The 23,484-nt window shown below is 44.3% G+C and overlaps 1 protein-coding gene across 1 annotated transcript; it reads left to right on the forward strand.

Moving 5' to 3' along the window:
• Nucleotides 1-2,145: 2,145 nt before the first annotated feature.
• On the forward strand, nucleotides 2,146-2,829 carry LOC133885415 (uncharacterized). The gene has a single exon (XM_062325125.1). The coding sequence runs from the start codon at nucleotides 2,226-2,228 to the stop codon at nucleotides 2,706-2,708; it is 483 nt and encodes a 160-aa protein (XP_062181109.1). The 5' UTR covers nucleotides 2,146-2,225; the 3' UTR covers nucleotides 2,709-2,829.
• Nucleotides 2,830-23,484: the final 20,655 nt, after the last annotated feature.

A 23,484-nucleotide genomic window follows, 5' to 3' on the forward strand; every position in this document is an offset into this window, starting at 1 on the left:
CTAACATAGATTAGGAGTGACATTTATGCCATCAATATCACGGGATAAAAATATCTTATATCAAGTTTACTCTCTCTATCTTATTTATGTTTCACATTTACATACTTATAATTTACCTTTATAGAGTAGTTTGCAACCCTTTTAAACGGTAGAGTAGACACACTAGATAAACCTAGATCACATTTAGATAGAAACTGATAAAAGTTTTTTTTTTTGAAGTTTTTGGAGTTAAATAGTTTTAAGTGTCCTAATTCATCTCTTTTAGAACGTCACCGATCCTTACAACCGACCCGATGGTGGTGATGGGCATGGAGGCAGGGTGGCGAGATGGTGAGGACACCACTGGTCGTGGGTGGTAGATGGCATCCAGTTGGGGAGAGTCGGGGCAGGGGTGGGAACGACGGTACCACTGCTTAGCATGGGAGTGGTCGATAGCGGTAGATTCAACGGCGGGGACGTTGTAAAAAACGGAGGAAGACCAATGGGGAGAGGGAGCGAGCGCATCGACATGAGCCAGAAGAGAGAGACGAAGTTGCTTGCTTTTGGCGGAAGTTGAAGAAAGGTTATGAGACGGCACATCAATAGCTCACAACCATCTATTGAAAAAAAGAAGAAGAATGCAGGCTGTTGAAAAAATAGCAACACCCTATCTTTTAAATCAAGTTATCATGTAACCCAACAAACTCACAAGCACCCATGCCACGGTTTTGCTTAATGAAGCATCGATGCTTAAGTATTGGCATCTTCTCCCTCCAACATCATCGCGGCAGCCAGCAACGAAGCTACTTCTAAGCAGCCGTCACCGTAGAGCATCGGAGATGCCCAAAGCCCACTTATCGTAGACAAATCGAATGGTCCATGATACCCATGTCGTAGGATGACCATGAACAAGTCCGGCGTCGTGTGCCAAGCAACAAAAAATGCCTAAGCAGACTTTGAAAATGTGTACTCGGTATAGTCAAATGCAGCTCTCTTGCTTTTCTCTGTTTAGCTTCTTGTAGAAAGCAACCAAAAATGCCAAAGCAAACTTTGAAAAAATATACACTTAGCATAGTCAAATGCAACTCTCTATAATTCCAACCATGGATTAAAGATTTGTACATGAGCTTTAGTCTGTAGGAAGTTATAAAAAAAGACAAAAAATCTGGATGTACCACATCTCTACTGCTAAATAACTCCTGCTAAATAACTAAATTCATTCAACATCATCACACTAAGAACATGTTTGTTTGGACTTCTGCTTCTGATTTTTCTGAAAAAAAAAGATGTTTTTGTTTTTTCTGAAAAACTATTTTTGGATTTTAGTTGTTAGATTTTACAATATTTTTTTACTTCTCACCACACTATTTCTCAGAAAAGCTACTCTTCATTTCCAATTTATTTCTTCAAAAACAGATTTCTGACTTATCCAGAAACCACTTTTCAACAAACCTATTTGTTTAGACTTCTATATTTCTAATAGAAACAGAAGCCAGAAATAATCTGAAATAAACAGACCTTAAGCTGGTAGCTGATAATCCACAAATCTCTGCAGAACATCACCACTATCAACGACCCATCCATGCTGGTTATATAAAATTGTTGCCGCTGAATAAGTTCTTTCCGACCGCTGTACATTAGATAACAAAGAAGCTCCTCGCTGCCACACTCTTCACACAATAAACAAATTGTACGAATTAGGTGGCATGTCGGCGAATTGGGCGGTATTTCATCACGCCAAGTTGGGCAGGTATTTTGGCAAATTGGAACTACCAAAATGGTGCCAAAATAAATTCCAAAAGATGCCAATAGAATTGGTAAAGTCGAGCAGCGGTATATTTTGTGTAGGAGCAGTGGTATATTTTGTCTACAGATTATTTAGGATCTGATTGATACTGATCTAAAGACTCTTTGGAGCTAGTCATATTTAGCTTAAAAAAATTCAGAATTTAAAACTACAGTAGATTAAGGGTATTCAATTGAGTTATTTGATTTTTATTTTGAATACAAAATAAATGTTTCGATCACTTTATTTTATTAAATAAAATTTAGATTTTATATGAATGTCGAAGTTAAAATTGTGTCAAACCGAACTAAGTTAAGTGCTAGACTTGACACTGATATAAGTGCAGCTGCTTACTCCTCCCCTCCCTCCCATTACACATCACCCCCACCATTTCTACACAGCACTCGAGCTCGGCACCTGAACTTCACCAGCCTCTCCAAGAACCAGTGCGCGGCCAGCCATGCCCAGCGCCGCCGGCTCCACCTACAAGGGCGGCATCAAGGCCTACTGGAAGCGCCGCGGCTACGACCGCCTCGACGCCGCCGCGGCGCAGCGCCGCCCGCGACTCCCCACTGCCGAGCTCGGCTCCGGCGGCGGCGGCGGGGCTGAAGATGCCGCGGCGCAGCCGGGCCGGCGGCGGAGAGGGTGGCGCGTGCGCCGCCGGCCCGGCGGCCTCGGATGCCGCCTCCTGCGCGCGCTCTCACCGCGGCGGTGGCTGGCGCGGCTCCGCGACGCCTACGTGAACGCCATGCTCCGGCTCGCGTCCTCCGCCGCCGTCGCCGGCTACGGTGCTGCGCCCTTCTGCACCGCCGGGGAGCCGTTCTCGCGGCCGCTCGTGAGGGAGTACGACGAGAAGGCGCTCGTCGAGATCTACCGCTCCATCCTCGCGCGCGGGGACGCGGTGCCCGTGGTCGCGGCCGCCCGGCTGCCCACGGTAGTTTGATTCACCGGTGGCGATGCGCGCGCAGAAGCTTGTCACGCTCTTTTCCTCTTCTCGATCCATGCAAGACTCGTGTATGCTAGAAGAATTTCCTATTCACACAGTACCAGTAATTGCAGCGTTATTTGCCGGTCGATCTAATGCTTCCTTCTTTTCTTAATGTTGAAAAATCAAAATTAAATGCAATAATTAAAATACTTACGAACTTTTTCTGCGAAAAAAATACTTAAAAACTTGACATGAAATTTATCCTATGTCAAGCCATAACACATCAATTTATGCTAATTTTAGGCCCTTTCGGCTTTCCAAAAAATGTAACAATTAATCCGATAAAATTTGTAGTTGTTTTATGATTGGAGGCCGTATTACTCTCTCGAAAATCCTCAACAGCTTCTCATGTCGAAAACGTTCTATGGGAGTAGAATCATAGGAATTTATGATTGATACGTAGCTAATCCTACAACAACATAACATGAATTTTGCTATCTTCTAAAAAATTCTACAGGATTACTGTGAATATGTACCTAAGAGAAAAATTGTGACAAGATTGGATTATTTGCTTCTCATAAATTTTCCTAAGCACCATAGCGAGCATTTTTATCTTTATTTGAAAACGTATCAAGATGTACCAAAATTATAACTTAAGATGACAGTAATATATCTCATTATGAACCCTTCGCTGTTTTTCTTACCTGAATCAGACATCCATGTGGTTGTACGTTTCAGGCCATGTGATTTCTGTACATAGAACACTGTATGCAACATTTGGTATCATCTTGAATTTGGTATCAACACTATATGCAACATTTGGTATCAACATTTGGTTGTACGTTTCAGTCCATGTGATTGTACCACTAGTTGCAGGTCAACCGAACGCTAGCTTCCTACGTAAGCCGTGATGCCTTCTTCGGCATATTTTAGCTCGGTAAGAGAGAATAATAAAAGTTGTTCACAATTTGGCACGTCATGATGGGTGCCAATTCGGTCCCATTCCAGATTATCCTAGGTAAGGACATAAGACCATCTACGAGGATTCCCGTCAGGAACTAAATTCTTTTTATAAAAGGATTTTCGTTTCCTTTAACACTCTAACGGTTTTTCTTTACGATTTTCATCACGAAGGAATTTCTAAAGTCATTTCCTTTAAAACGGTATTATCTCTCCTTTACCTTCACAAATCCCTTCGAAAAAAACTGTTAGAGATGAGAGTAAATAAAGAGAATGAGAAAGGAAAGGAGAATCGAGAAAAAAACGAAATAAAGAAAATATGGTTGTAGATGATCTAAGAAGTCTTTGCTCTGCCCAAAGTATGTGGGCCTAACTTATACTTAGAAAAAGTATGTTTGTTGGGATATAGAAGGATTGAGGCTAACCGCTCAAGTCTCCTAGGCATCTTTCAAGTTTAAACTATGCTTCAAAATTTCCTAGAGCACTTCTCCCCTTCCTAGAAGATTGAGACTATTGCTGTGGTCGGAGCTTTTGCCTCGTGTGTATATCGAAAGAAGTTTTAAAAGTAAGTGTTCCAGGAGTAAAGATCAAAAGCTTCAAATATATATACATCATAAATAGGCCCATGTATCTGTGCAATGAATCAATTAATTAATCAAAAACTCCGAAATGTGACTCAATTAATCAAGTCCCTGTACCAACAGATTGGCAATTCACAACAACGTCCACACGTCTAGCTAGGCACCTCGACGTCGGAGGAATTCGATCTTTAAATGCGGCGGCACCCATCTTGCTCGGTGCGCCTTCACGATCATATATAGGACATCACTCGCTGCCAACCCCCATGCATGTCGCCACGCCTAACGAACGACGGTCGTCATCGTTAACTAATCATCATTAAAATTGCAGGCGGCGCATTTAGTAGTGCGCCGTGGAGCGCGGTCACCGTCGCCGCCGCGCTGGGTGGACGTGGAGCGAGACGACGAGCGGAGGAATACGCGGGCGGCGAGGGGCCGTCGCTGTCCCGAGGTTCCGCCGTAGCTCGCTCCTTTCCTTCGAGATCACGCCAAGATGCGCTTGATGCTTGTACACGTCAACCTGGAAGGCTGGAACTGATACTGGATTGGCGCAGCACTAGAGGCGACAGTCAGGGCGAGAAAAGAATATGACCTGGATTTAATCGGAGTTGGTGCACCGAACCAGAGGCTCAAGATGCATGGGCACAAGTGCAACATATAGTGCACCCGCACGACTCGCTAGAAATTAATATGGCTCTCATGGTTCTCGTGTTGAAGGGCTCTACTCCGTGGGAAAAAGTTGTAAATTGTTCCTTGCAGAGGAAAACGTTGTAAATTGATGCGTTGTCGGTCAACCCCTCACTCTCGTCAACTCGGTGCTCTCTGCCATTCCCACCTACCACCTCATGGTGTTCCTCTCTCAAAAGGGGGCAAAAAAGGAGGTGGACAGCATAAGGCGATCATTCATTTGAAAAGGATTCGATCATATAAATGGCCACCATTGTCTGGTCAACTGGAAGCGCGCATACAAACCACGTAAATTAGACGGTTTGGGCATTCTGAATTTTAAAAAATTCAATCAAGCCTTACAACGCATTGGTGATGGCACTCTTGGGTTTCCGAGTCTAAATCTTGGGTCGGCACTCAATTCTAGCTCGACGCGTCGACCATCATAACTATCGGAGATTGAAAGAGTGAGGGGGGGGGGGGGAGGCTATACCGCACACAACAAAAGGTGCTGCAGGTGTTGATTTATACTGATCATCTGTATCACAGAGATAATATACAGGATTGACTCCCTTATTTATAGTGATCCTATTAATTACAGGAGATACTTTCCTGATTTACATTGATACTAATAAATGCACAATAATCCTAATAAAAGCATAATAAAACCTAACCATATACGGGGGAGGAGAATATGAAAGATAATCATAGTAGGAATGGCATGTTAACACCCCACCCCACCCCACCCCTCGCAGTCACATCGAGAGGTTCCTCGACGTCAAGACTGGATCTAAATTTGAAGAATAGCTGGGACGGCGGCCCCTTGGTCATGATGTCTGCGAACTATGTGCTAGACAGGACATGAAGAACATGAACATGGCCAAGAGAGACCTTTTCCCTGATGAAATGGATGCCAATCTCAATGTGCTTCATTTGTTGATGTTGTACTGGGTTCGCTGACATGTAGACGACACTGACATTGTCATAATAGACAATTGTGGTAGACTACAGGGGCAAGTGAAGTTCTTAGAGAAGCTGATGTATCCAGCAGCACTTGGCAACTGCGTGAGCAACAACTCGATACTCGACCTCAACGCTGGAGCGGGAGACTGTCATTTGGCACTTTGAGGACCAGGAGATCAGATTGTCCCCAAGGTAGACGCAAAAACCTAATGTGGAACGCCGGGTGTTAGGATAGCCATAGGCCATGGTTGAGGTGGCATGAAGATGGTAGGCCATGGTCCATTGTGCACTTGACATACCTCAAGATACGCTTGATGAGTGTGATATGAGGTTCACGAGGATCATGCATGTGAAGACAGGCTTGCTAAACAGCATGAGATATATCTGGCTTTGTGAGTGTCAGATACTGTAAAGTGCCCATGAGGCTCTTGTACTCTGCGGCATCTGCAACTGGGGTGCCAACAAAGGAGGAAAACTTGGACTGAGTGCCAACAGGTGTGTTGATTGAATGACAATCACTCATACCAACCTGCTGGACAAGATCATATGCATATTGCCATTGAGATAAGAAAATCCCTGAATCAGATCTTGCCACAGAAATGTTGAGGAATGTAATGTATGTGGCGAAGTGCTGGTACCAGGTGCGGGGTGTTTTTTTAGACCGTACATGGTGTGGACGTCTTGGATCCACAAATTCTGATGGTGTGTTGCAGTAGACAATTTCTTCAAGAGTGTCGATGAGGAAGGCATTCTTGACATCGAGTTGGCGCACTAGCTAGGATCGAGAGATGATGATGCTGAGGATGATGCGTATAGTGGTCGGTTTGACAATCGGGTTGAATGTCTTATCGTAGTCAATCGACAGCTACTCTCCAACGGGCCTTGTAGCGTGCCAAGGAGCTGTCGGAGTTGAACTTTTGCTTGAATACCCATTCGCTAGATATGACATTAGCACCGAGAGGCTGAGGCACAAGGGTCCAAGTGTCGTTATCGATGAGGGCCTTGTGCTCTTTCGCCATAGCCTGTTGCCTATTTTCATCTTGCACCGCAGACCGATAAGATTTGGGCACCAAAAAAATCCTGGCGTCAAGGACGGAGAAGCCATATTTCTGGATGGGGACGATGATGCTGTCCTTGGCCCGGGTGCGCATGGGATGCGGACTAAGGCTTGGGCGCGAGGCTCTTGCTATTGATGAGGGTGCAAACTAGACAGATGGCACAAACTGTAGATGTGTTCGTTGCTATAATCGTGCGACCGACTTGTGTAGACAAGGGGGCCAGGCTTGTGGCGTTGGACCAGGATGGAGCGCAGGAGCCACCGGACATAGGGGTACGGGGCCGCATGTGCCGATGGAGATTGTCGGGGAACCGATGTTGGTGTAGGAGGGAGTGCAGGGGCTGCCAGAGCCATTAGAGGCAGTTGGCCAGCCGGTGCCTGGGAAGAATAAGACATGGGGGCCACTTATGCCAATGGAGAAGGTTAGATGGCCGATGGCCGAGCTAGAGGAATGACAACGACCGCTGAGGCTTGTTGAGAAGGTTGGACGACCGGTTGTAGCACAGGTGCATCAAGCCCCGCAAGTTCCCGCAAAAGGTCCATATCTCTTGCCACAGGGGATGGTGACAAGGTTAGTGTAGGAAATGGAAACATAGACTCATCGAACACCACATGGCAAGAGATTATGATGCGGCGGCTTGAAGGATCGTAGCAATAGTAGCTGCTGTAGTTAGCAAGATAGCCGAGAAATATGCATGCAGTAGAGCGAGGCTGAAGTTTGTGGGATGTTGTTGAAAGAAGATTGGGATAACATAGCAACCAAAAACCTGTAAATGGTCGTATGAAGGATGTTTGGCATAAAGGGTGAAAACGGTGTGGTAGCTTTGAGGGACTTACAAGGTCGCCAGTTCAAAAGATAGGTTGCAACCGGGAGAGCTTCAGCCCAAAAATGAGGTGGTAGCTCTGCCTGGATGAGAAGGGTATGTACTACATCATTGATGGTGTAGATGGCACACTTGGTAGTGTCATTTTGTTGAGAAGTGTATGGGCAGGAGCAGCGGAGCGCAACACCATGACGAGTGAAAAGGGAGGTGGTCTTGTTGTTGGGATCTCTCTACCATTGTATATTTGAATGGAGAGGATAGGAACACCAAATTGTGTGTGGGCGAAGGAGAAAAATGATTCCAGTTCTATAAAGACATCAAATTTCACAAGAAGAGGAAAAGTCCAATAAAAGTGAGAATAATAATCAATAATAACAAGATAGTATTGATAACCCGACATTCTTAGAACTAGAGAAGTCCACAAATCACAATGAATTAAAGCAAAAAATGCCCTGATGTCACGTCCCAAAAATGCTTATTTTGTAATTAAGCATGTGTAATTGTTATTGCATATGCTTACACGTGTTTACCTATCAAAGACTAGTTAGACATGTTTCAAATAACATAGAGATGGTTTAGAGCGCTTTGGAGAATCCCTAAATACCTTAGAGAGGAAAAAGAATAGAAGAAGATTGATGAGGGGCAACTTAGAAAATTTTTAGCAAAAGAACCCCCTCGTTATCTGACCGCTAGGTATACTGCCACGTGGGCTACCACGTGGATTTCCCGTAGTCCGACCGTCAGCACATAGAGGCTTGGGTTAAGTAGATCGATCACTTTCTTTTGCTCTCTCCCCCTCACGGGCACACTCTCTCACACCCTCTCCCTCATTTTTTCCCAAACCGGCCAAGAGAGTTGGTAGAGAGGATGAGCAAGGAGGGGAGGCCAAGGAGGAGGTCCCCAGCGTGCTCCCCCACTGGAGGTAGTTTTCCCTGTTGAGCTCGAGCTCCTCAGCAACGTTTTCTTCCTCCTCAAGCCATCCACCACCTCACCGACGGTGATTTTGAGCTCCGGCCATTCCCCAACCTCCACGACCGGACCACGGGCTTGCTAGGATGTGGTGATCATGCTAGACCCTCTCCCATTCCTTCCCCATGGCTAGATCGACCGGATTTGAGCTCATCGAGCTCAACAATGGTCTCCACCGCCATTAGAGGAAATAGTCGAGTTTCGGTCATTTTTGGCGTGTGCTTGTTATTCTACGCGGTAGAGGAGGTCAAGATGATGCTTTAGGTCCAAAATCCCCACTAAAAATCCACCGGAATCATCGCCGGTGAGCTCACCAAGTGCTCCCGGTCGAGCACAGTGGTCTGACCGCATTTTCTAGCGGTATAACCACCATTCCAGGAGTCGGACCGCCCCCGGGCCAGCCTGACTGTCATACCCCAAATCTCTCTACATGTCGGCGGTCTGACCACGTTTTCCCACGGTCTAACTACCACTCCCTGCAGTCTGACCGCTCCTATTGGTAGTCTGACCGCGGTCAACTCAGACAGTACCGTTTCAGCGAAGTTCACTATTTGCTAAAACTTGTAAAATTCATAATAAATTCTCTGTAGCTCCAAAACTTATGAAACAAATTTTGTTGGTTTCATGATACCCTAATATACCTACTAAAAAAAATCCCAAACCATGAAATAATTAATTAAATTTCTAAGATAAATTAATTAGGTTGAGGTTTCATTAATTCACCGTTAATTCTTTACAAGTCCAAAAATTGTGAAACCAATTTTTCTAGCCTTCTTATGACTTGTTCTAGCTAGAAAAAAAATGTTTTCATGCATTATAAATCATATTTATGGTATTTCACCACATACATATTGTATCATGCATTGTTGCACTTCATTCGTGCTCATTATTGCATGCATTCTTCTTTAGTGAACGGAGAACCGGAGCATAGCGTGATCGTGTTAAAGGCGACGTCAACCTCCCAGAGTTCTGTGAGTGTTGTGTGGGGAGTATCATACAACCACCAGAGCGGCAAGGTAAGCATGTAAACATATTGCACCCTTTGAATTGAAGTATAGAGTCTAAAATTGATAAGATATGCTCTATGTATGTTTGCATGTGTAGCGAGTCAATGTGGGTAGAACCTATGTTGATTGCATTACCTCCACCTTGAGTTGTTGAATATCCACATCCTTGTAGCCTTGGCGATATTGTTGACGTCTAATTTACATGGTCATTCGAAATGCTTAGCGATGCATAGGTCACCGGTAGAAGTCGAGTGGTGGAGTGTTCCATCGCTCGCAAGCTATATGTTTAAGTACGGTTCACTATGATAATATTGATGATGTTGGTTGGGTGAGTTGAGAGGATGAGACGAGATGTGGGTGGTGTTAGATGTATCTTCTACCCCGAAGTTCCTCAGGGTAGTTCGGGAGAGGAGCTCGGGCACCATAGATCACTTCGCATCGTTTAAACATCGTCCATCGGTGCCGTTGGCTTTAGCACTTTCCGTACTTACTACATGTCGCATTATTGGAACGACAAGCTGAATACCTTTGTAGCCGTGGCCTTTTGGCGTACGAGTCGGTGGTGTGAGCGGGCGGGATTGTAGGGGTATCCAGTTTGCTCCGGGAGTAGTTCTGGATGACCCCCGCACCTATCGGTGTATGAGCAAACGGTTGGGCTTATTGGGAAAGGTTGACTCGAGTACCCCCTTGCGTGGGCTTATGTGGGCACGTGAGCCATATGGTTCTCAAGTCGTGTAGGTAAAGGAGTACCTCCTGTAGAGTGTAAAAATAATTTGAATTGTCACGCTCTTGGTCATGAGCATACTTCTGTCCATCCACATCGATCATAGAGTTATGAGTGTGGGACGATAGTATGGATGGTCTGCTGGGAAATGTTGATATTAGCTATTGATGTATTGCTATGCTTCCATTTACATTTATGTGCAAGTTGTTGGTTATAGGGTATGTGTTTAAGCATAAGCGCTCACGTTTATGTGTCTAGGTTGCTTAAGCATATTAATGTACTTAATCTTGTGGTCTTTTTCTTGCTGATGGCTCAATGTATGATCCTTGGAGTCGGGTTATTTATAAGTACCCTATATGGATTAAGTCTTGCGAGTACCTTCATACTTAGCTGCTCTACAGGTTTCGCAGGTGAGGAAGAGGTGGTGTTTGGCTACTTCACGTCTTCCAATGGTGGTGGGCATGAGTAGGCAACTGCTCGGTGGTCGCGCTTTTGAAGTAAAGCCTAAGGGCATATGGCTTCACCTACCTTTGTGATCTATTACTTTTGTTTCCGTTGCGTAGTTCTCTTTTGGCTAGGAGTTGATCAATTTTAGTTTCCTCCTAGATCTCTTTTACTGTAAATTGTTAAACTTTAATGCTTAAGAATTTGTAATATAATTTAATTAATCGCTCTTTATTAAGCTTGGTTGTGATTTCTTATGTTGGAAAGGTATGTGTTCCGATCTTGGGCAAAAAACACGTGCCTGGACTATCAGGATGATATTCTGGTTAATCGTTGAAGTCGTGATTATGTAAATGATCGACTTAGTGATTAACTAAAATATTATTTGGACGGTTCCTCACAAAGTGGTATCAAAGCTTGGTTTAATGAAGTAGCCTAAACAATGCTTAGGACATGGGTTAGTAAAGTGTCAAATCCACTACGTAACCCACTAAAGTTTCTTTTATACTTCTCAATGATTAATAGGTATGAAACTGCGATATTATGCCTCTAAGTAAATACGTTTGTAATAACGTATGAACATCCACCATACGATGGTCGATATGATTGTCTACCCATGTAGAGATTACATGGGGTGTCTCGTAAGGTGACGGTACGGGAAGTGAATACGTTGGCAACAACCTATGTAAATGTCGCTTGTGCGGCAAGATGCACAAGCACCGTTCACGTTACCTATTCTTTTCTTTGCGCGAAGGGTGATGATTGGTAATGATTGTATATATTAATGCTTGTTATCTTGATGTTTGTTGTGGAGAGACACGTTTGAGAAGGAAACATGTAGATAGGAATCGAGCATACCTTCATTTTCTATAACTCATATGTATGTATTTTTCCAAGTATAAGGTATTATGAGATCCAAGTAATGATATCCGGCTAATGCTATTATACTAAGTCGGAATTTGATGTTCACTCTTCTGCCTTGTCGTCGTTAACAGGATGAGAACCCGTGACACTTTGGGTGAGCTTCTTAAGGCCTCGAATGAGAATAGTCCAGTGCGCTTCCACCATCGAGCATGGTGGAGGTGCTCATGCAAATTGAACAAAACTGTCAGGCCCAGACGACGCTCCTCGAGGCTCTCGTGTGCAACACAGCCCCTCATGGAGGAGGTGGGGTCGGGCGTCGTGATGACTTCGCTGATTTTCTATGGACTCAGCCGCCCACCTTCACGCAGACTGAGAATCCTCTGGATGCTGACCACTGGGTCTGGACTATCGAAAAGAAGCTCACTCTCCTTCGATGCGAGGACCACGAGAAGGTGCTCTTCGCCACCCATCAGCTTTAGGGTGTGGCGGGAGCGTGGTGGTCCAACTTTCTGGCCATGTATCCCGCTAATCACCGGGTGTCTTGGGCGGAGTTCCGTCAGACATTCCGTGATTTTCACATCCCTAAGGTCCTTATGGAGGTCAAGAGGCGGGGGTTTATGGACCTCAATCAAGGAGGTAAATCGGTGATGGAGTATGTGCAGGTGTTCAACCACCTTGCACAGTATGCGCCGGACGAGGTCAACACCAACGAGCGGAAGCAATACCGCTTTGCGAACGGCCTCAGTTCCAATATGCAATACTGGCTATCGACGCATAAGTTCATTGATTTCAACAAGCTAGTGAGCACCTCTCTCATGGTGGAGTTCAAGTTAAAGAACCACTAAGAGGAGAAGAAGCACAAGAGGGTTCTGTTGCCTTCCATGGCGGGAGCTCTCAACGTGCACGGATAGAGAGTCAACCTCCTCCATCGCATGTGACAACTTTGGCCACTCCATGGCCAATGTGGATGGTACGACACTCATATTTCTCCGCTCCACAAGGACAACCTCCAAGACCCGCCGGTTTTCAAGCGAGTGTGACTGGTGGCCCCGGTGGCCCGTGCTACAACTTTGGGCGTGTTGAGCATTTCGCACGTGATTGCCCTTATTCGAAGCTGGGAGCCACGATGATGGCTCCAAGGCCACCACCACATGCTGCATCTATTCATCAAGTCTCCAAGATGGCGCGCTTTCCCAAACGTGGCCGAGTGCGCTACACCGTCGCCGAGGAGGCTCATGAGGAAGACAACGTTGATGGGTATGTTATTTGTAAATTCTTGCCCTGCAGTTGTGCTTTTCGATTTTGGTGCATCTCATTGTTTCGTCAAAGAGAGTTATGTCTCGAGTCACCGCATGATCACCAAGGTTCTACCTTCTTCTTATCATATTGATGCATATGGTGCTATGTTAAGGACCAACTGTGTCATTCCCTTGGCTAAGATTCTCATTGAGGGAGTTCAGTTTTCTGAAAATTTGATCCTGCTGGATACAAGAGGAGTGGATATCATATTAGGAATGAATTGGCTTGCCAAGAATAAGGTCGTTATTGATTATGCTCGTAGGACTATCATTCTTAATACATGTCCGACACCCAAGTCTATTTGAAGCTTAAGGAGATTCATCCTTGCTTTTATGCCCTGAAGGTTGTCACCACACTGGATCTCAGGGATATCCTTGTGGTGTGTAAATTTCCTGATGTCTTCTCAGAGGAATTGTCAGGAATGTTGCTTGACCGAGTAGTGGAATTCTCAATTAATTTTTTGCCCAGAACAACCCTGGTTTCGAAGAATTCCTATAAAATGCCGCCAAATGAGTTAGCTGAGTTGAAGAAGCAGATTCAGGAGTTGCTATCAAAGGGTTTCATTCGTCTGAGTTCCTCACCTTAGGGATGCCTGGCACTCTTTGTGAAGATAAATGATGGTACTCTGCGAATGTGTGATTATTACCGTTCGCTGAATGAGGTCACTATCAATAATAAGTATCCGCTTCCTACGATCGATATTCTGTTTGATCAGTTGATTAGTACGTGGGTTTTCTCGAAGATTGACTTGAGACTGGACTATCATCAAATCAAGGTTCGACCAGAGGATATTTTGAAGACAGCTTTCTCAACTCGTTACGGGCTTTATGAGTTTACCGTCATGTCCTTTGGCTTGACTAATGCACCAGCATTTTTCATGTATTTGATGAACACCGTGTTCGCGGAGGAATTTGACAAGTTTGTCATGATTTTCATCGATGACATTCTTATATACTCCAAGACTGAGGAAGAGCATGCAGAACACCTCCGTATTGTTTTTGGCCGCCTTTGAGATCACCAACTCTATGCCAAGTTTAGCAAATTCGAGTTTTGGCTCAAGGAGTCGCTTTTCTGGGACATGTATTGTATGAAAATGGTGTCACAGTTGACCCAAGCAAGATACATGATGTGCTAAATTGGGTTCAACCCAAGAATGTCACCGATATCCAGAGTTTTCTCGGACTTGTGGGTTATTACCGTCGGTTCATCGAGAACTTCTTCAAGATTTCCAAGCCAATGACTGAGATGTTGTAGCAAGGAAGTCTGTTTGAGTGGTCGAGTGAATGTGAGTCACCTTTCCAAACTTTGAAGAAACTGCTCACGACCGCTCCCGTTCTCGCTCAGGCTGAAGTGGACAAGGGTTTCAACGTCTATTGTGATGCTTCCCGCATAGGCCTCGGATGTGTCCTTATGCAAGAGGGCAGAGTTGTGGCTTACGCCTCATGTCAGTTGAAGCGCCATGAAGAGAACTACCCAACTCATGACTTAGAGCTCGCGGCAATTGTGCACGCTTTAAAGATCTAGCGCCACTATCTGCTAGGAAATTTGTGTCGTATCTATACGGATCACAATAACTTCAAATACATTTTCAGTCAAGCTGATTTGAACATGAGACATAAAAGATGGCTCGAGCTAATCAAAGATTATGAATTGGAAGTGCATTATCACCACAGTAAGGCAAATGTGGTTGCCGATGCACTGAGTCGAAAGGCTCGATGCAATTATCTTTCGATCAAGCCCGAAAATACCACACTCTGTGATGATTTCCACCAGCTTGGACTCAAGATGGTTCCCCACGCGCGAGCCCATTGCCTCTCTCTATCATGTGGGTCTGGCTCAAGCCGACCCGACCCGCTGGCTTCCCTTCTACCACCTCCTGCTGGTTTTCCCTTCCATCCCTCCTCTCCGTCGGCTGCCATGAATTCGAGCCCTCTTGCACCTATAACGACCGAATCCAGAGCCTTAACTCCTCATAAATCTCCCCCACTACCCCCTCTCTTCAATCCCCTCTCTATTGCTCGATTTAGTGAGGAAAATCGATGGCTTTAATGGCCATGGCTGCCGCCCCTTTCACTTTCACGCTCTGGCCACTCCGCTCACCCTCGCGCCTATTTAAGCCACCCTATACCTTCGTGGCGAGGTTCCGTACCCCAGCTACCCTCTCACGCCCTGTTCTCTCGCCTGTAGTGCCATCGCCCCCCGTGTCTTCTCCGTCTCCGGTGAGGATGCACCGTCGCCACCTTTCTTCGCGTTTGTGCCATCTCAGGCTGAACTAACCTCCTCTTCGGCACCACAGGTTCGTTCGGAGTCAGTCGCGCGGGTCCTCATCGATGTAATGCCGCCGGAACCCCTTCCCTGACGTCGCACCAATCACCGCCGCCACCATCACCGTCGCCCGACCGCCTCTCCCCCGCTCTGACACTATTATCACTCGAGGCGAGCTCGCTGTGTCCCCCTCTCCGTGTTTCGCTGCTCGTCGTAGCTCCTCGGTTGCCTGAATGTTGTTCCGATAGCTCTCTAGCCGCCCGCCGCTGTGCCGAGCTCCACTAGCGTTGTCAGTCCATGGTGGACCCACGGACCGAAGCGTTTCTCTCGGTTCATAGTCCATACGCTGGAGTAGGTAGAGTAGAAATACGGTGTAAGGTACCATCATCTATGGTTATGTGCTCATAAGCATCTAAGTCCACAACCCAAGTACTCGGGTTGAACTGTATGTTGCTCATGGCGGCGACAAGGCTGGCACTGTCCCAAGACACTTGGGCAGTCACTGGCGTCGGTAGCTGAGTCTGGTATTGAGGAGACATAGTAGAGTTGTAGGCATGCGGAGGACGAGAGTCGATGATGCCTGGGCCACCGTAAGGACGAGGAGCAACACCTTGAGGGTGGAATCACTGGCCCTGGCCGGGATTGATGTGGAACTAGGGGCCAGTTGGTAGAGAGAAATGAAGTGCGAAGCTAGTACCTTGTTTTCCACCAGTGCCCCCGCTACCCTTCTTCTTGAAAGTGTATCTAGACCCCCTATATGGGTTTAATGAGTTTATGAACCTATTTTAGTCTCATGAAGTGTTAAATGATGCTAGAGTCTCTCAAAAAAGAAAAAGAGAAGCTACTTGTGGATACTCAATAGATTTAAAATTATCTTTTATTTTTGAATTTGAGTATAGGCATGTTGTACTATTGAGAGGGATGCATTTAGATAGACTTGAAGATGTTTCAATGCTCAAAGTACCTTTTAGCCTATTTGTGAGAGACACAAAATACCACGAACACTAGAAAACTCTATTGTAATGGCTGAACTTAGATGTTCCGGGCTATTCTGAAAGTTTCGGATAGCCGGAACCTATAGACTCTCTGTGGATAGTGGTCTTGGGTTGTATTTATTTATTGAACACAGATGTTCTAGATATTTCCAAAACCTCCGGATTCTAGAGCTCCAGAAGCAACAGATTATCTTGAGTTGGGGCTCTCGGGTTGTATTAATTTCTTGAACCTGAAAGTTCCGGATATTTCCAAAACCTCTGGATTCTATTAGTTTAGCAGAGTTTCGAGGGTAGCTATCTCAGGGCAATCCGGAAGTTTTGGATTAATCCGGATATTCTGAATTGAGCTAGAGAGCACTGTAACAACTTGTTTTGGGAGGTTGGAAATAAATACCCCTTCACCCAGGGGGTGCTGACCTACCTTGAGGCAAAAATGTCTAAATAATATTTTAGAGCTCTCTCACTCTCTTTGCTTCAAATTCTTGATAGATTTTGAGAGTTGGGTGAGGGATTTGAGATTGAGTGCTAGTGAACAACATTCCCATGTTTGAGCACTTGAAGACATCGTCAAGTCACGTCTACATCGCGTTTGTTACTCTTGGAGGTTCATCCACTTAGACAGCTAGGCATCACTCGTTGAGCTTCTAAGCTTATGGAGTGCCACTAGAAGTTTGTGAAGGCATCTCTTTGTTTCTGCAAGGAAAGAGGACACTTGAGTAAGCCCAATCTCGATCTTTGTGGTCACTCAGTGAGGAAAAAGTTTGAAAGAGATCCGGCTCTTTGTGAGCTCCTTAACGGAGATGTAGGATCCTTGGGTCCGAACTTCGAAAAGCAAATCACTTGTCTCCTTGCTTACTTTCTTGTGTTCTTATGTTCACTCGCGTTCTAATTGGCTTTTGGGTGTTTTGCCCCGATTCTACACAGTTGTGTGTTTGTTGTTGCAGGTGCCTTGTGGAAAGGACTCACTACATCTTTTATAACATGCGGTTACATCTAGAGTCAACTAGAAGTGCCTATGTGTTGTTGATTTTTGAATTTATTCATTGTGATCGGATTATCCGATTGAGCCTGGAACTTCCGGATAAGACCAGAAGTTCCGGATTGAACTCGGAGGTTCCAGATTCTCTTTAATCCGCTACAAAATTTTAATTTTCCAGGAACACTTATTTACTCCTTCTCTAGGAGACATCGTGATCTTTCACTTCTTCCCCTTACACTTCTTGGAGGAGGAGCCACCGCTGCAGGCACCGTCAGTGTAAGGTGATTTGCTGGTGGTGGAGAGGAGAGCGGATGCGGCCTCGACTTTGGCGGTGTTAGTGAGACGCATCTCCTCCATGAGAAGATTGTAATTGATGGTGAGGAAGTTGGGGAGAAGTGAGGACATGGCGATCGTCGTGGCGACATCAGCCATTATTTTGTTGAGACTATGGAGGATGTTGAGGACGAGTGTCCAGTCATTGACGAGAGAGTTGGTGTTACAGAGAGCACCGATGCGACACTTCTGCTCCTTGCAATAGGTGGTGATGGAGATGTCACCTTGTTAGAGACCATGAAATTCGTTCAAGATAACGATGGCACGACTCTCCTTGTTGCCGAAGAACAGAGCCTTAGCAACGACGTAGAGATCACATGCGGTTTGGTTTTCTGCTCGAGGATGATGTCGAGATTGTCACCAGAGATGGACCTATACATGTGGTATCGTCGAGCTTGGTAAGAGTGGAGCCATCAACATGGTGGAGCAGACCATGACGGCAGAGAAGAGATTGGAAGAAGATGCTCCACTTGCAAAAATTTGTGGCATCGAGTTCCAGGAAGATAGGAACCTGCACACGCGAGGAGCATGTCAAAGGTGTTCGGTGTAGGTGGCATGGCATTGGCTGAGGTGTTGTTGGTGGACATGGTAGCGGAAGTAGTAGGATCGGTAGATCAAACTGATACCATGAAAGAGTGAGAGAGGGGGGGGGGGGAGGCTATACTGCACACATCAAAGGTGCTGCAGGGTGCGGATTTATATTGATTATTTGTATCACAGAGATAATACATGGGATTGACTCCCTGATTTATAGTGATCCTATTAATTACAAGAGATACTTTCCCAATTTACATTGATACTAATAAATGTACAATAATCCTAATAAAAGCAAAATAAAACCTGACCATATATGGGGGAGCAGAATATGGAAGGTAATCATAGCAGGAACGACTTGATATGGCAGCAAAGCTCGATTATGGCATGACTGTTGGCTAAACAGTGTGTCCCTCGAATCCCTGGCGCCTATCTTATTCGGCCTAACAATACACAAAAACAATACAATGGCTTTCAGAATGGAGAATGGCAGATGGATTAGAATGGTCTAGCCGCGCATCATGACACCCTCCCTCTTAGCCGAGTTCCTTGCCCTATGGATTTGGCTACAACATATGAACCTCAACCCTTAGACCTCAAACTCTATCTCTTGGTGTTGGACAACACACGGGAATACACTACGTAGTTGGCCTACCTTGCACAATTCAGAGGAGCTACACCGCCCTTCGATGCTAATATTTTTTGGAAGGCTCAAATGAAAATATATGAAAATTCTTCACATGGACCACAATAAAAAATAAAATCCCTACTGCTGACAGATCTCGTCGCAAAAGGTTAATCACACCAACCAACCTTGTAAGCATCTAGGCCCCTAATTTGAGTTTTGATGGTTATGACAACGTGGTCATCATGACTGATGTATTTGATTTAGGATTATTGAAAGTTAGGTCACGGTGATGATTCTTGATATTCTCGGTACCTATTGGTATCCATATTGATTGTCAAAGGATATGCACGAAGATTAAGAACTATTTAGTTCTAAGTGTTGCAAGAAGTTGGGTTGTCACTTGAAGTAGATAGGGACCTTGTTTTTCTTTAGTCGTACTATTAAGTGGTTGATGATAGTAGCTTGACCTAGTTTGAGCTGGGATATAGTTGTGATGCACACTAATCAAGTTTAGCACTAGGTAGCTCAGATGAAGCCCAAGAAAGCAAAGATCGAAGACAAATCAAAATTTGGAATGATTTGAAGAAGTTCAAAAAATTTAGTATTCATCAAATGATCTGATGTTAACTCTAGATGATTGCACCAGAGCAATTATACAGAGGGCAATTTTCAGTGAAGTTTTGGAGCCATAACATTAGATGATCCAATGATCATCAGAAGGTATCACTAGAGTATTATACAGAGAGCATTTTCTGGCGATCTGTTGAAACTCTACACACTAGATGATCCAGTGTATGCACTAGAGGATTTGCACCAGATGATTTGGTGTTCATTGGAGAGATTATGCAGTGCCTCTGTTGAAAATGGTTCAAAGTGATACACGCATGGGGTGTTCTGGTTTTGGAGTTCAAACCTCACCGGATCATCCGGTGAGTGTTGTCCTATAGTAATGGCTAGTTTAAGAAGACTATGGACTTCACACTGGATGTTCCAGTGTCGAAGACAACACCATATCATCTGATGAAGGCAATTTTTTTTGGGCCGAGGGGTAATGGCTAGTTTATGATGGTTCGCTATAATACACTCTGCTCGGCACAATGAAGAATCTCTTGGCTGGTGGTTGAGCTCATTTGCATCCTTGGAGAGTCAAGAGAAAGAAAAAGTCACTTGAGTGATTTCCAAACTCTTCAATTGCAAGATTAAGGATATTATTAGTACTAGGAGAGTAGCTAGTGTGCATCCACTGATCTCTTTAGCTTAGATTAGGTCAAGTGAGGTTCTTAGCTTTTACTCTTGGTGATTAGTGTCATCTAAATGATTTGGTGGTGTTTGATCTTAAGGAGCTTCATAGTGAAGTGATCGTTGAATCCCCAAGATGAAGATGTGCCGATTTGAAATTCACTGATCTCATGTAAAGAAGGACTGCCATTAGAGCGCTTGGTCCCTTGCATGGGATCAAGAGGGAGCTATACTCTTTCGCGGGTGCTCCAATGAGGATTAGGGGGAGCGCCAACTATTTGATACCTCAGGAAAAATTGAGTCTCCCTATCCATCTTTTTACTTTTGAGTAATTTGCTTCTAGCATTTAAATTTTGCATTTATATTATTATAATTTCCTTTAGTAGGTTTGTTTTGCTAGAATAGGGATGGAACTTGGTTGATTTTCTTTATGCTTAGGATAGTTTACCTAGTAACTAGTGCACATCTAGGTTAATGTTGCTTATTTAATTGCAATAGTTTCGAGTTTAGAAAAAGTTTTAGAACCCAATTAACCCCTCAGGCATCTTGATCCTACAAACATGTCCGTTATGGCGATCGCAACCTGAAACAATCATGCATCCCTGCCTCATTTGCCCCTATGCCAAGGTAGTTTGGTCAAAGGTGTCGTCCATTGTTCAACAAAACACACCTGCAAACATATCCCTAGACAATTTTGATTACACAACAGATTGGTGGCTTGCTTTCTTAGTCAATTCTAAAGGATAGGAGGTGAGACATCAACGGTTTGGTGATATACATCATGTGGAACATATGGTAAGAACGCAATAGGAGAACCTTCACAAACAAAGAGATGAGACATGAAGAGGTGGACACAAAAATTTTGGAGGATGTCAAATAGAGAAAGACCGCACTTTCAGTTGCAACCTAGCGTTAGGCGATTCTGCTTGTAGCAACCTAATGGCTTGTAACAACCCTTGCCTCTTTCGCAAAAGAAAATTGTTATCCCCCAGTTTTAACAGTTTGTTGAAACTAATGTGTTGCCAAATGTATCACAAAGATGAACAGAGAGCTTATTTCAGATGCATCAAATGCTATGTAAAAGACGTTTAACAATGATTTTCTTTCGCCGTGAGCTTGCTATTTTCCTAATTCACAATATTTTGTATGTCTGAACTTAAAATACAGTACCAACATTAGGCATGTTAAGATATCAAGGATATATATATATATCCATTTTATAAATGTGAGGACTCGTATCGAGTGTAGGATTCAAACCTAGGTGAGCAGGTTCTACCATAAGGACCCTAACCAACTGAGCTATGCTCAATTCACAAACTATATGGAACAATGTCAATAAACATCAGCAAAAATGTCTTTCATGGATGGGAGCTGTCACACCCAGAAATTTCATCGAGAAAAAGAGGAAGAAATTGAAGGAAAAAATCTCTCACATCTCTCTATTCTCCTCGCTCTCTTTTCTATCTCTCTCTCCGACCCGATTCTGTTGCCATTGAGCACGTCACAACTCTGTGCTGCCCATCCCCGTCGATGCTGCCACTGCCATGTGCTACTGCCACATGCCTTGTCGCCTTGCTCGTGCACAGTGCTATTGCCACAAATCATGACACAGTGGCCGCCGCCTCGCACTATGGCCATCTCGACAATAGTGTTCACCGCCTCCCGTTCGCTCTGGCCACCTATAAAAGGGGTCGAGCTCCCCGTTGCTCCCCACACACCAAGCAACACCATTCTCCCCAAATCCCCAACACCACTGCAATCTCACCTCAACCGAGCACCATCTTCACCTAAGCTCACCGTCGCATAGCCCTTTTGTCGCTGGTAAGCTCATATTCCTCCTCCCCATCTACTTCCCCTTCTTCCCTCGCCCAAGAACTCAAAACCCCTAACCATATCCAAGCCATACCTTAGCCACTCCGTGAATCGCCATCACCATGGTGTAGATCCAGCCGCCACCATCTCGTTTTGCCCATCACTAGAGCCCATCATTGCCATCCCCATTGCCTCCCTCCTCTCGTTTCTTCTCCCTCTCTTCTCAATCTGTTTTGAGCCATATAACAACCACAACCTCTCTCCCTTATGCCTTCGCACTGACATGTGGGCCCCATGCATTAGCAGAGTCAAGCGATAGATGAGCCGAGCCATTGAGCCTTTGAGCCATCAACCTAAGCCATTTAAAACAAGCCAAGCCATCAAAGTAGAACCGAGCTAAGCCACCAGAGAAAGATGAGCTGAGCCACCCTCCCACTTAAGTGAGCCATTCAAATGAGCCAAGCCACCAAAGAAATCAAGCTGAGCCACAAAAATCTAGCCGAGTCAAAGTCCAATGAGCAGAGCCGACCAACCGAGCCATGAGCCAAGCCAATCTAGGAATATTCCAAGAATATTCTGTATTTTTCTATTTTCCCAGATTAACCTCTCCACAAATCTTCCAAGTCTGTTTCTCCTCTGTTCTAACTCTGTTTTCAGTAATTCTTCCACCGATATTCATTTAAGTTTGAGATCTATCCAACCATATCAATTTCATAACTTTTTGTAATCTAATTAATTTTAATATAATTAGTTTAAAGCATTTATGCGTTACCGAAAACCTAGAATTAGTTCTTTAGCTAGTTTTATAGTAGTTTTAGTTGTAGATAAGTTAGATAACCATGACCTAGGGTATACAAGAAATCTTAGTGCCTAGTTTATGATCTAGTTTAATTTGTGTAGATAATAATTAAAAGTAAGTTTCCTTTAGTATAATAGTAGCTTAATTAGAATACTTAATATTTAAATACTTGTAAAGTAGGTAAAATGCCAGATAAATATGAATTATGGAATATGACACACGTGTACTCAATAGTGTAGAATCACCATGTAGACCTCATGTTTTCGGTTCACATAGCAGTAGATAGTAATAGACCCTATCCTTCTAGAACCACTAGACCCGTTCTCCCTAGTGTTTGTTTCTTGTTAGAAATTCGTGTAGATGCTTTCCCGATCAAGCGCTTATCGACGTTCGTTTGCGTAGATGATGATGATGATAATAATAATAATAATAATAATAATAATAATAATAAGTGTTCAAAGAAGACCCTAAGGACCGAACTACGAAGAAAGAAGCATACGAGGATTACAACGAAGGCAACTCCTACACTGTTGACCATTTTGCACCCATATTTTCAAACACAACCAATTAGAATCTTGTTTTAAACTATAGTAATATGCATGCTTAAGATGTTAACTCTAATTTAATATGCTGATATAGTTATGACCTAGCTTGTAAAAGTTATGCTTTATTATTGATTACCTTTATTTTGTTAAAACCCTAGAAGGTCCCCGACATCAACTATATTGATTGTTGGTTGATTGCTTTCCTACTAGCATGCTTAGGACTGCTTTGCTTAAACAAAAGAATTTCCATAATAACCAAATCATGTTTTTCGAAATGCATGAAATGTGGTGTGTGCTTGGTGTTGTG

This window comes from Phragmites australis, chromosome 11 (assembly GCF_958298935.1).
Source record: "Phragmites australis chromosome 11, lpPhrAust1.1, whole genome shotgun sequence".
NCBI classification, from domain to species: domain Eukaryota; kingdom Viridiplantae; phylum Streptophyta; class Magnoliopsida; order Poales; family Poaceae; genus Phragmites; species Phragmites australis.